The 14,235-nt window shown below is 33.0% G+C and overlaps 1 protein-coding gene across 1 annotated transcript; it reads right to left on the bottom strand.

Annotated features, from left to right (window-relative positions):
* Window positions 1–234: 234 nt before the first annotated feature.
* On the bottom strand, window positions 235–13,097 carry LOC140921081 (uncharacterized). The gene is made up of 7 exons (XM_073370913.1): window positions 12,924–13,097; window positions 1,335–1,493; window positions 1,045–1,254; window positions 859–951; window positions 653–769; window positions 283–565; window positions 235–248 (listed from the first exon to the last, which is right to left on the bottom strand). Exons 1-7 carry the CDS (start codon window positions 13,095–13,097, stop codon window positions 235–237), a joined length of 1,050 nt encoding a protein of 349 aa, XP_073227014.1.
* Window positions 13,098–14,235: the final 1,138 nt, after the last annotated feature.

Here is a 14,235-nt window from a genome sequence, read left to right as displayed (position 1 = left end):
AAGCAACCGTAGGCGATACTTTGACATGGCCCGCGGGGATCGGAATATTGTGCAATACTTCTCCCGAAGTATTGTGCAATATTCCTTTTCCCACCTTCCGTTGAGTCGGCGAGGACAAGTATAGGACACATGTAGTGACACCCTACATCAATAGTTAAAACATAAGTACAGTTAATATATAAGTTTGTTTAATACATAAGTAATTACATAAGCAAGTAAGTAGTAAGTAATTAATTACCTCGGGAATACTCTTCAAACCGACGTTGCAACTCCCGGTTTCACTCTCCATTTGTATTTCAGGTTGGAGCTGAACCGGAAGTTGCTTGTCTTTATTCGTATTCACCAAGAGTGCCACTTGCTCCGATAAGATTCTGAGCTTCTCTAATACTTCCTCGTTGGAAGGTTTTTGGCGCTTCTCTTGAGGAAAAAAGCTTTTGGGAGTTACGCCAAATCCTTTCCCCCTCACTCGACCGGAATACTCAGGGACATTAAACACTTTCCCAAGAATGTCCCTGCACGTATCCTTGTTGCCCTCTTGAGTTTCAGAACTTTGTTCAATAGTTTCCTAAAATACATGTAACATTAAAAAGATAAGTTCAATAGCATTTTTAAAATACAATATTAAAAAATATTAAAGTGATAATATACTTACACAAAGTTCTACAACTTTCTTGACATTTTCATTATCAACCACTCCTTCTTTGTTAACACGCGCTTCCTTCCATAAGATATGACGACCCAAGGGTTGATCGGCTTGGGTGTCTTTTCTCTATTCGTTAAAATCATAAACAAAATAATACAAATTAGTTACACACTATAGTTTATAATACAAATTACAAGTGATGTTTAATTACTTACAATTTTTTGTTCAAGGCGTGCATATCCCATACGTGATTTCTTGTATGGGTGTTTTGGGTTGCTTGCCCGTTCGCGATTTGCCGTACTAATATTCTATATAAAAAAAAAATTGCAATTGTGTAAAAATTTAAAATACGCTACGAATATGAATAATAAAACACAAATGCTAATAAATTAATAACTTACGACAAACGCCGGGTCAGAACGTTTGGAAACAAATGCACTCCATTCATCCTTTGATATATAATGTTGATATATCTTTGGAGGTTCAGCATTTGTGTTTCCTTCTCTATCTTTTAGATAGAAATTTGAGAGATGGGATCTAAATCCACGATGGATTTTCCCAGCAACTCTCAAAACATATGACTTTCGTTCCTCATCAAGAACAAAAGTGGTCTGCAATGAAAACAATTATAAGTAATGTATTTTACAGAAAAAAAATTATAAATGACAAAAGAGTAGATCAAAATATTTACTTGAATGTCATTCCAGATGATATCTTTGGCATCCTTCAACGCCTTATCTCTCCAGTTGTCTATTGTTATTGGGACATTTTGACGAACAACAGCCCCAATGTAGCTTACAAACATGGAGCTGTTGGGGTCAACTGGCTGACCACTCTCGTTCCAGCCAACCTAATAAACTCATATAGTAAGTACATGCCCTAAACCCTAAAAAAAGATAAAAAAACACACAGCAAACAGAGTATATATAGTATACCTCAAATTTAATGCCACTGCTCCGTGCTTTAATCACCCTTTGCATGATAGTTGCACCACGTTTGACTTCTTTTTCGTAAGTCTTAGAGGTGCCAACTTCTTCATTTTGAACTTCTAAATCTTTGTTTGTATCCATTTAACTACAACAAGTTCAACATGCACTTTAGTATAACATCAACAAGCTCAACATGCATCATGCATTATTATAAACAAACTCAACATGTATCAGTATATCTTAAAAAAGCTCAACATGCATTTTAATGATTACAAAAAATTTATAACATCAATACCTGAATAATGGTTCGAAGAAAGATGAAATGTAAAGAAAAGAGGGAACGCAGAAAGTTCACAGAAATATGGTTCAAAGAAATAGGATATTGAAGAAATACGTAATGAGGGTTACGTATTTCAATGAAAATATATTGTGTGAAATGGGAGAGATGATCTTGGATGGAAATAAGGTTCGAAATGAAGGAGATGATCGTGGAAATAAGGTTCGTAATGGACGGGATGATAGGGTTTGCAAAAGAAGAGAAGAAATGAAGGTTGAGATGATAGTGAAGTTTACGTAATGAAGAGGAAACTGAAGAGGTAACTGTTATATATACGTAACCCTTTTACAGCGCTTTTTATAAGCCTTTTACAGCGCTTATTTTGTAAAGCGCTCTAAAAGGCTTCTTTAGTTAAATTTTTAAAAGGCTCTTTTACAGCGCTTTTTTCAAATAAGCGCTGTAAAAGACCTCCGTGTGTTATTATGTTATTTGAATGCCTTTTACAGCGCTTTTACACATAAGCGCTCTAAAAGGCTTCTTTAGTTAAATTTTTAAAAGGCTCTTTTACAGCGCTTTTTTCAAATAAGCGCTGTAAAAGACCTCCGTGTGTTATTATGTTATTTGAATGCCTTTTACAGCGCTTTTACACATAAGCGCTCTAAAAGGCTTCTTTAGTTAAATTTTTAAAAGGCTCTTTTACAGCGCTTTTTTCAAATAAGCGCTGTAAAAGACCTCCGTGTGTTATTATGTTATATGAATGCCTTTTACAGCGCTTTCACACATAAGCGCTCTAAAAGGCTTCTTTAGTTAAATTTTTAAAAGGCTCTTTTACAGCGCTTTTTTCAAATAAGCGCTGTAAAAGACCTCCGTGTGTTATTATGTTATATGAATGCCTTTTACAGCGCTTTCACACATAAGCGCTCTAAAAGGCTTCTTTAGTTAAATTTTTAAAAGGCTCTTTTACAGCGCTTTTTTCAAATAAGCGCTGTAAAAGACCTCCGTGTGTTATTATGTTATTTGAATGCCTTTTACAGCGCTTTTACACATAAGCGCTCTAAAATGTCTCTTTATGTTAATTTTAAGAGGCTCTTTTACAGCGCTTTTCCCAAATAAGCGCTGTAAAAGACCTCCGTGTGTTATTATGTTATATGAATGTTTTTTAAAGCCTTTTACAGCGCTTTTCCACATAAGCGCTCTAAAATGTCTCTTTATGTTAATTTTAAAAGGCTCTTTTACAGCGCTTTTTCCAAATAAGCGCTGTAAAAGGCCTTATTGTTTTTGTGTTTTGTTATGTTATGTTATTTTTTAAACAAGCTCAACATGCATGCAAAACCCACATAGTAGTAACTGGTCACCACCAAAATCCCTTCCTCTTCACCAAACTCTTCTCCTTTTATGCATCTTCTTCACAAACATCAAAGCTTACTCTTTCACAATTCAATCTCCACCTCAACACCCTTTTTATCTCTTTACATTCTCTTTCCTTCTTAAATCGAAACTTAATTGGTATTCAGGATCATTGCCATGTTGCGAAAAATGGGTTTGTGTCTGGTGTTTTTGGGGATTCCCATGATGCGTACAAGGTGTTTGAAGAAATGGGTTTGTGTCTGATGTTTTTTGGATTCCCATGATGCGTACAAGGTGTTTGAAGAAATGGGTTTGTGTCTGATGTTTTTTGGATTCCCATGATGCGTACAAGGTGTTTGAAGAAATTAGGTGTCTGATGAATATTATTTTTAAAGCCATTTTACAGCGCTTTGGCAAACAAGCGCTGTAAAATGTCTTTTTTACTCACTTTCAAAAGAGTCGTTTACAGCGCTTTGTGTGAAAAGCGCTGTAAAAGGTATAAAACACTCATTATTTTATTTTTAAAAGGATCTTTTACAGCGCTTTTTAAGATAAGCGCTGTAAAATGTCTCTTTATTTTATTTTTGTGTTTGGTTTATTTGGGTTGGGATGACATTAAAAACATTTTTATCATTGTTTATTGGATTAAAAATATTGTTATCATTGTCTTTATCACAATACTTTAGGAGATCATGAATTATTAGAAATGAGAACTTCTGAAGAATCTATATATATATGCACTGAGCAAAAGAGAATCTCTCTATTTAGTTCAGTTCATGTAAATCAAGCTAAATATGAAACACTCATTGTTACATGAACTTGGTATAAAACACTCAAATCAAGCTAAATATGAAACACTCATTGTTACATGAACTTGGTATAAAACACTCAAATCAAGCTAAATATGAAACACTCATTGTTACATGAACTTGGTATAAAACACTCAAATCAAGCTAAATATGAAACACTCATTGTTACATGAACTTGGTATAAAACACTCAAATCAAGCTAAATATGAAACACTCATTGTTACATGAACTTGGTATAAAACACTCAAATCAAGCTAAATATGAAACACTCATTGTTACATGAACTTGGTATAAAACACTCAAATCAAGCTAAATATGAAACACTCATTGTTACATGAACTTGGTATAAAACACTCAAATCAAGCTAAATATGAAACACTCATTGTTACATGAACTTGGTATAAAACACTCAAATCAAGCTAAATATGAAACACTCATTGTTACATGAACTTGGTATAAAACACTCAAATCAAGCTAAATATGAAACACTCATTGTTACATGAACTTGGTATAAAACACTCATTATTTTATTTTTAAAAGGATCGTTTACAGCGCTTTGTGTGAAAAGCGCTGTAAAAGGCTTTAAAAAACATTCAAATAACATAATAACACACGGAGGTCTTTTACAGCGCTTTTACATATAAGCGCTCTAAAATGTCTCTTTATGTTAATTTTAAAAGACTCTTTTAAAGCGCTTTTCCCAAATAAGCGCTGTAAAAGACCTCCGTGTGTTATTATGTTATATGAATGTTTTTTTAAAGCCTTTTACAGCGCTTTTACACATAAGCGCTCTAAAATGTCTCTTTATGTTAATTTTAAAAGGCTCTTTTACAGCGCTTTTCCCAAATAAGCGCTGTAAAAGACCTCCGTGTGTTATTATGTTATATGAATGTTTTTTAAAGCCTTTTACAGCGCTTTTACACATAAGCGCTCTAAAATGTCTCTTTATGTTAATTTTAAAAGGCTCTTTTACAGCGCTTTTCCCAAATAAGCGCTGTAAAAGACCTCCGTGTGTTATTATGTTATATGAATGTTTTTTAAAGCCTTTTACAGCGCTTTTACACATAAGCGCTCTAAAATGTCTCTTTATGTTAATTTTAAAAGGCTCTTTTACAGCGCTTTTCCCAAATAAGCGCTGTAAAAGACCTCCGTGTGTTATTATGTTATATGAATGTTTTTTAAAGCCTTTTACAGCGCTTTTACACATAAGCGCTCTAAAATGTCTCTTTATGTTAATTTAAAAAGGCTCTTTTACAGCGCTTTTTCCAAATAAGCGCTGTAAAAGGCCTTATTGTTTTTGTGTTTTGTTATGTTATGTTATTTTTTAAACAAGCTCAACATGCATGCAAAACCCACATAGTAGTAACTGGTCACCACAAAAATCCCTTCCTCTTCACCAAACTCTTCTCCTTTTATGCATCTTCTTCACAAACATCAAAGCTTACTCTTTCACAATTCAATCTCCACCTCAACACCCTTTTTATCTCTTTACATTCTCTTTCCTTCTTAAATCGAAACTTGGTATTCAGGATCATTGCCATGTTGCGAAAAATGGGTTTGTGTCTGGTGTTTTTGGGGATTCCCATGATGCGTACAAGGTGTTTGAAGAAATGGGTTTGTGTCTGATGTTTTTGTTAACAATGTGTTTTTGGGGATTCCCATGATGCGTACAAGGTGTTTGAAGAAATGGGTTTGTGTCTGATGTTTTTTGGATTCCCATGATGCGTACAAGGTGTTTGAAGAAATTAGGTGTCTGATGAATATTATTTTTAAAGCTTTTTTACAGCGCTTTGTCAAATAAGCGCTGTAAAATGTCTTTTTTACTTATTTTCAAAAGAGTCGTTTACAGCGCTTTGTGTGAAAAGCGTTGTAAAAGGTATAAAAGACTCATTATTTTATTTTTAAAAGGATCGTTTACAGTGCTTTTTAAGATAAGCGCTGTAAAATGTCTCTTTATTTTTTTTTTTTTTGTGTTTGGTTTATTTGGGTTGGGATGACATTAAAAACATTTTTATCATTGTTTATTGGATTAAAAATATTGTTATCATTGTCTTTATCACAATACTTTAGGAGATGATGAATTATTAGAAATGAGAACTTCTGTAGAATTATATATATATATATGCACTGAGCAAAAGAGAATCTCTCTATTCAGTTCAGTTCAGTTCATGTAAATTACTAATTTATATTCAGTTCAGTTCATGTAAATCAAGCTAAATATAAAACACTCATTGTTACATGAACTTGGTATAAAACACTCAAATCAAGCTAAATATAAGCAGAAAATAAATTAATCAGAACTTAGTATAAAACACTCAATTCAGATTACATGCATATTTACAATAACACAGTTCAGATTACATGCATAGCTTATATAAAACAATTAAACATATACATTAAGATGCCCTTCTTCTTTTCCTGGTGACATTCACATTTGTTTGTCCATTTACAATACGAAACGATGGATTAATCCAAATTCCCTCATCATGATCATCTCTAAGATATAAACCATCATCAGTTGAATCAATTTCATGTGGTTGTTGTGATGTTGCAAATAAAAGATCATTACCAACATCTTCATCATTATTGTTATCATCACTTATTTTATTGGTCGATAGGACAACAGACCATTTATCATTAGAAGGATCAGTGACATAAAACACTTGTTGAGCTTGCGACGCTAAAATAAAAGGCTCGTCTTTGTATCCCACCCTATTAAAATCGACAAGCAAGAATCCTGACTCATCAATCCGAACGTCATTATTATTATCGACCCACTTGCAACCAAATATGGGAACACGAAACATTGTGTAGTCTAACTCCGTATGTTTTTATGTTATATGAATGCCTTTTACAGCGCTTTTATACATAAGCGCTCTAAAATGTCTCTTTATGTTAATTTTAAAAGGCTATTTTATAGCGTTTTTCCCAAATAAGCGCTGTCAAAGACCTCCGTGTGTTGTTATGTTATATGAATGTTTTTTTAAAGCCTTTTACAGCGCTTTTACACATAATGCTCTAAAATGTCTCTTTATGTTAATTTTAAAAGGCTCTTTTACAGCGCTTTTCCCAAATAATCGCTGTAAAAGACCTCTGTGTGTTATTATGTTATATGAATGTTTTTTTAAAGCCTTTTACAGCGCTTTTACACATAAGCGCTCTAAAATGTCTCTTTATGTTAATTTTAAAAGACTCTTTTACAGCGCTTTTACACATGAGCGCTGTAAAAGGCCTTATTGTTTTTGTGTTTTGTTATGTTATGTTATTTTTTAAACAAGCTCAACATGCATGCAAAACCCACATAGTGTTAACAGGTCACCACAAAAATCCTTTCCTCTTCACCAAGCTCTTCTCCTTTTATGCATCTTCTTCACAAACATCAAAGCTTACTCTTTCACAATTCAATCTCCACCTCAACACCCTTTTTATCTCTTTACATTCTCTTTCCTTCTTAAATCGAAACTTGGTATTCAGAATCATTGCCATGTTGCGAAAAATGGGTTTGTGTCTGATGTTTTTGTTAACAATGTGTTTTTGGGGATTCCCATGATGCGTACAAGGTGTTTGAAGAAATGGGTTTGTGTCTGATGTTTTTGTTAACAATGTGTTTTTGGGGATTCCCATGATGCGTACAAGGTGTTTGAAGAAATGGGTTAATGTCTGATGTTTTTTGGATTCCCATGATGCGTACAAGGTGTTTGAAGAAATTAGGTGTCTGATGAATATTATTTTTAAAGCTTTTTTACAGCGCTTTGTCAAATAAGCGCTGTAAAATGTCTTTTTTACTTATTTTCAAAAGAGTCGTTTACAACGCTTTGTGTGAAAAGCGCTGTAAAAGGTATAAAACACTCATTATTTTATTTTTAAAAGGATCGTTTACAACGCTTTTTAAGATAAGCGCTGTAAAATGTCTCTTTATTTTATTTTTGTGTTTGGTTTATTTGGGTTGGGATGACATTAAAAACATTTTTATCATTGTTTATTGGATTAAAAATATTGTTATCATTGTCTTTATCACAATACTTTAGGAGATGATGAATTATTAGAAATGAGAACTTCTGAAGAATCTATATATATATGCACTGAGCAAAAGAGAATCTCTCTATTCAGTTCAGTTCAGTTCATGTAAATTACTAATTTATATTCAGTTCAGTTCATGTAAATCAAGCTAAATATAAAACACTCATTGTTACATGAACTTGGTATAAAACACTCAAATCAAGCTAAATATAAGCAGAAAATAAATTAATCAGAAAATAAATTAATCAGAACTTAGTATAAAACACTCAATTCAGATTACATGCATATTTACAATAACACAGTTCAGATTACATGCATAGCTTATATAAAACAATTAAACATATACATTAAGATGCCCTTCTTCTTTTCCTGGTGACATTCACATTTGTTTGTCCATTTACAATACGAAACGATGGATTAATCCAAATTCCCTCATCATGATCATCTCTAAGATATAAACCATCATCAGTTGAATCAATTTCATGTGGTTGTTGTGATGTTGCAAATAAAAGATCATTACCAACATCTTCATCATTATTGTTATCATCACTTATTTTATTGGTCGATAGGACAACAGACCATTTATCATTAGAAGGATCAGTGACATAAAACACTTGTTGAGCTTGCGACGCTAAAATAAAAGGCTCGTCTTTGTATCCCACCCTATTAAAATCGACAAGCAAGAATCCTGACTCATCAATCCGAACGCCATTATTATTATCGACCCACTTGCAACCAAATATGGGAACACGAAACATTGTGTAGTCTAACTCCCATATGCGCTCGATAACCCCAAAATATGATAGATTTGCATATATTGGGTTTTTGTCTTTTGCACTTGAGACATGCATCGCTTCAGCTACGAGAGTGACTCCACTATTTTGCATAGTGGTCTGATCATCTTGTTCTTTGGTATAAAATGTGTAGCCGTTAATAACATAACCAGTGTAAGAAAAGACATGTAAGCTCGGACCATTTGCTAGCCACCTCAATCTATTTGAAATTGATCCGGGGTCTATATCAAATTTTGACATTATGTGATTTTTTAACCATGTTACAAAACTTCGATTGTGCTCTCGAGTTATCCAATTTTGATTCCTATTCATGTTCAAACGAGATAACTGATCAATGTGTATTGTAACATACGGTTGAACCTCATCATCATTGTGCAGAACATACAATTGTGCCTGCTCCCATTCTGTCCTTGATATAGTCAGTAGTCTCCTTCCAGTTATCCCTTCTCCTGATAGTCTTCCCGAATGACGAGACATGGGAAGCCCTATGGATTCAACATTGGACAGATATTCAGTACAAAATTCAGCAGCCTCTTCAACAATGTATCGTTCAGCAATACAACCTTCTGGTCGACTTCTACTTTTTACGTACCCTTTTAATATTTTCATATATCGTTCTATCGGATACATCCATCTCATATAAGCTGGCCCACAAAGTTGTGTCTCCTTAACCAGATGAACAGTAAGGTGAACCATTATATCAAAAAACGATGGTGGGAAATACATTTCAAGCTCACACAAAGTAACAACAATTTCCCTCTGCAATGTCGGTAATTTCTGAGGGTCGATCACTTTACTACAAATTTCCCTGAAGAAGAAACATAATCTAGTTAAGGCTAGTCGAACTTTTTCAGGTAAAATGGAACGTATACCTATTGGTAGCAAATGCTCCATTATAATATGACAATCATGGGTCTTCAAACCTTTTAACTTGAGGTCTTTCATACAAACCAAATTTTTAATGTTCGAAGAGTATCCTTCTGGAACTTTAACTTCGTGTAGAAATTTACATAAAACAATTTTTTCCTTTCTAGATAGAGTATGAGCGGCTGGAGGTAGATATGTGCGATTTCCTTTCTTTACTGGAGCCAGTTCATTTCTTATTCCCATATCGACCAAGTCCAATCTTGCATTGACGCCATCTTTAGACTTTCCTGGAACATTGAGTAACGTACCAATAACACTTTCAAATACATTTTTTTCAATATGCATCACATCGAGGAAATGTCTTACATACAATGACTTCCAATATGGCAATTCAAAGAAAATTGACTTTTTCTTCCACCCAGTTTTCACCAGCTCTCCCGCAAAAGGTTTGCCAAATTTATTGGTCAAACCTTGTACTTTTTCAAGTATTTGATATCCAGTCGGTGCTAAAGGAGCTTTACCTTCCTCTGATTTTCCATTGAATGCATTTCTCCACCCACGATACTGATGACTAATAAAAGATCATTACCAACATCTTCATCATTATTGTTATCATCACTTATTTTATTGGTCGATAGGACAACAGACCATTTATCATTAGAAGGATCAGTGACATAAAACACTTGTTGAGCTTGCGACGCTAAAATAAAAGGCTCGTCTTTGTATCCCACCCTATTAAAATCGACAAGCAAGAATCCTGACTCATCAATCCGAACGCCATTATTATTATCGACCCACTTGCAACCAAATATAGGAACACGAAACATTGTGTAGTCTAACTCCCATATGCGCTCGATAACCCCAAAATATGATAGATTTGCATATATTGGGTTTTTGTCTTTTGCACTTGAGACATGCATCGCTTTAATTTTAAAAGGCTCTTTTACACGCTTTTCCCAAATAATCGCTGTAAAAGACCTCCGTGTGTTATTATGTTATATGAATGTTTTTTTAAAGCCTTTTACAGCGCTTTTACACATAAGCGCTCTAAAATGTCTCTTTATGTTAATTTTAAAAGGCTCTTTTACACGCTTTTCCCAAATAATCGCTGTAAAAGACCTCCGTGTGTTATTATGTTATATGAATGTTTTTTTAAAGCCTTTTACAGCGCTTTTACACATAAGCGCTCTAAAATGTCTCTTTATGTTAATTTTAAAATACTCTTTTACAGTTCTTTTATACATGATACGCGAAAGCGCTTCCTTTTACAGCGCTTTTTTGACAAGCATTGTAAAAGCCTTATAGCGTGATGCGCAAACGTTATATGACCTACTACAGCGCTTGTTTTACAGCGCTTGTCATCAAAAGCGCTGTAAAAGGTTCCGTTATTTTTAAAATATAATTACAACAGCGCTTGTGTTTAGCAAGCGCTGTAAAATGGGCGCTGTTAAATGTCATTTTTGGCGTAGTGAATTTTACCCATGTCCACCTAGTGTAATCATTTACTATAACAAAACCATATTTCTTTCCACTTAGAGAGGTTGTTTTCACTAGCCCAAAGAGATCTAAATGTAAGAGCTCAAGGGGCTTTGGGGTAGAGACTAAGTTCTTAAGGGTAAATGAGTTATTTGTCTGTTTTCCCTTTTGACAAGATTCACACATAATTTCAGTTTTGCAACTAAGTTTAGGTAGACCTCTGAATAGTTGAATTTTATTCAGTTTTAAAATTAATCTATGATTTGCATGACCTAATCTTTTGTGCCAAATTAGTTTCTCTTCAATTCCTGACATAAGACATTTAACCTCTTATTTTTCTACATTAAACAAATGTATCTTATAAATGTTGTTTTGTCTTTGATCTATAAAAAGTATGGATCCATCCTTTTGACTAATCGCCTTGTATGCTTTTTGATTTAATATCAATTATAATATCATAATTGTTATCACTTAACTGACTAATACTTAATAATAATGCTTAAGACCTTTAATAAACAAAACATCTTTAATAGAAGGGCAAATACAATTACCAAATGTACCTTGACCAATGATCTGGCCTTTTTGCTTTCCTTCAAAAGTCATTGTGCCTTCTTTGCTCAATGTTAGTTATTGGAACATACACTTTTCTCTAGTCATGTGTTGCGAGCATCCATTGTCATGGTACCGTGATTGTTGTTTTAACTTGATTGATGAAGACATCTGCAACATAGACAATTTTGTTCTTAGGTACCCAAATTTGGTTGGGTCTTAGTTCGTTAGTTTTGAAAGGTTTCTTGTCTTTTCTTGTATTTATAACAGTAATTAAATATGATCGAGTTAAGTAAGAAAATATCTCAATTCATTATATGTTGATTCACTTCTAGAGTCAGAATCTGTGTTGGATCCAGATGCAAAGTTGGTATGAGCCATTAGAGCCAAATCTACTTGCTCTTCATCATTAGAGGATTCATCATAATCATCCCATGTAGCCAATAGACTCTTCTTCTTGGCTATGAAATCATTCCTCTAATTTTTCCCTTTCTCCTGATTTGGACATTCTGACTTGATATGTCCAGGTTCATTGCATCCATAACAAGTGATTCTTTTCTTATCAGATTTATCATTCTTTCCTCTGCTAGACTGTCTGGAATATCTTTTGGGATTTTTTTTCTTCTATTGTCCCACTTCTTCTGAATTTTTTTGGATATGAAAGCCAATTCCTCTTCCTCAAAGTCTCCATTCTGATCTTTTGAATCATCATCCTCTTATTATGTTGTTGCCTTCAGAAGTTTCTTCTGCTTGGATTTCAAATCCAAGGTTGTTCACTTCTTCTTGCTTCTTCTTGATTTCAAAGATATTCAAATTATTTGCTTCTTGAATGGAAATGATCTTAAGTCTCCACATGATTGGTAGAATGCTTAGTATCTTCTTCACATGATCAACAGTAGTATAACTCTTATGAAGTATCTTTAATCCTGATACTAGAATCTGGAAAACATTATTTTAATGTATTCATCTTCTTCCATATTGAACAACTCATACTTTTTTTACCTGGAGGTTAGCCTTTGCTTCTTGAACTTATTTTCTTCCTTCAAATGTCAGAATCAAACTATCATAAATACTCTTTATTTGTCTCCTTGTTGGTACACTTGTCAAACTCCTTGAAAGTGATTGCATTTATCATGAATGTTCTATACTTATGATGCATCTTGTACATCTTCTTCTGATCAACATCCATCTCTTTCCTTGAAATCACAATACCATCAGTATTCTTTGGAGCAACATAACCATTTTCCACCAAGTCCCAAAGAGGTCAAGTTCTTGAGGAATAAAGAAACTTCTCAACATGTCCTTCCAATACTCAAAATGATCTCCATCATAGATAGGTGGTCTATTGATGTTTCCTCCAACAGCTTTTTCACTCAATCCAAACATGTTCAACCCTTAGATATTTTCTCAAACATTGTAAAGTGCTCAGCCTTGAGACAGAGATATGATGTCAATTTAAGGTGCAACCACAAGAAAGGGGTTGAATTGTGTTTGCCTAAGTTGATAACTTTTTCATTATTTGATTAAACTGGTTCAAACTTGATGATTTACTTGGAGTAGAAGCAATAACAAAACTAAATAGTGCATGAATAAAGTGACTCAAGTAATTTATCTTAGTTCACCACTAATTTGGCTACATTCAGTCCATTTACTTGAAAGGATTTAATCCACTAATTTAATAACCTGAATTAAAAAGCATCTGACCATCCAAACCAATCTTCTGAAACAACCTGACAGCCCCAGACTTTTGAGGTACACACATACCTTGACTCTACCAGTCAAGTCTTCTCCACTCAATTTGATAATCCCAAATTATTGAAGACATATTAACACCACTATCGAATTTGAATACAAAGGTTTTGAACTTAAGTAGTTGTTTTTAACAAGTTGATTATAATAATGACTATCACACTATAAGAATTATGTAATTTTAACTTATATAAATTATTTATAAATAAATTATAAAATTATATATTTTAAATTATATTAAATAAATAATAATGGATAAAAAATTATTTTAGTTACAATAGTAAAAAAAAATTGAAAAAAAAATGATAAACTGTAAGCTCATAGCTACTTGAATTAGCTTGTCAAAAACTTATAAAAAAAATGCTATAAACTATAAAATCATAAATAACTATTGCCAAACAAAAGTTTATAACTTACGAGCTATAAACTATAAACTCGTTTCTTTGCCTTATCAACCTTAATAAGAATCAAATATGTTATGATGCATAAATACGAGTATGGTACTGATATCGGATATGAGTATAAGTACAAGATATGTAATTTTAAGAAAAATCAAAGTGAGGATACATCAATGAAAAATATAATTTTCTTTTATATAATTTAATTAAGAGAGCTAATTTATTTAATTCACAATAGAAAATCACAATAACAATTTAAAATATTAAAAGATTGTGTTCAATTACAATAATAAATAAATTCATACACATAAATAATATTATATCTGGTACTTCATTAGTATTGGTGTACTAGTATACACTCAAAATATATATATATA

The sequence above is a fragment of the Cicer arietinum genome, chromosome 1 (assembly GCF_000331145.2).
Source record: "Cicer arietinum cultivar CDC Frontier isolate Library 1 chromosome 1, Cicar.CDCFrontier_v2.0, whole genome shotgun sequence".
In the NCBI taxonomy this organism is placed as follows: domain Eukaryota; kingdom Viridiplantae; phylum Streptophyta; class Magnoliopsida; order Fabales; family Fabaceae; genus Cicer; species Cicer arietinum.
Note: the sequence above shows the minus strand (reverse complement) of the source record. Positions and strands in the feature narration are given on the sequence as shown.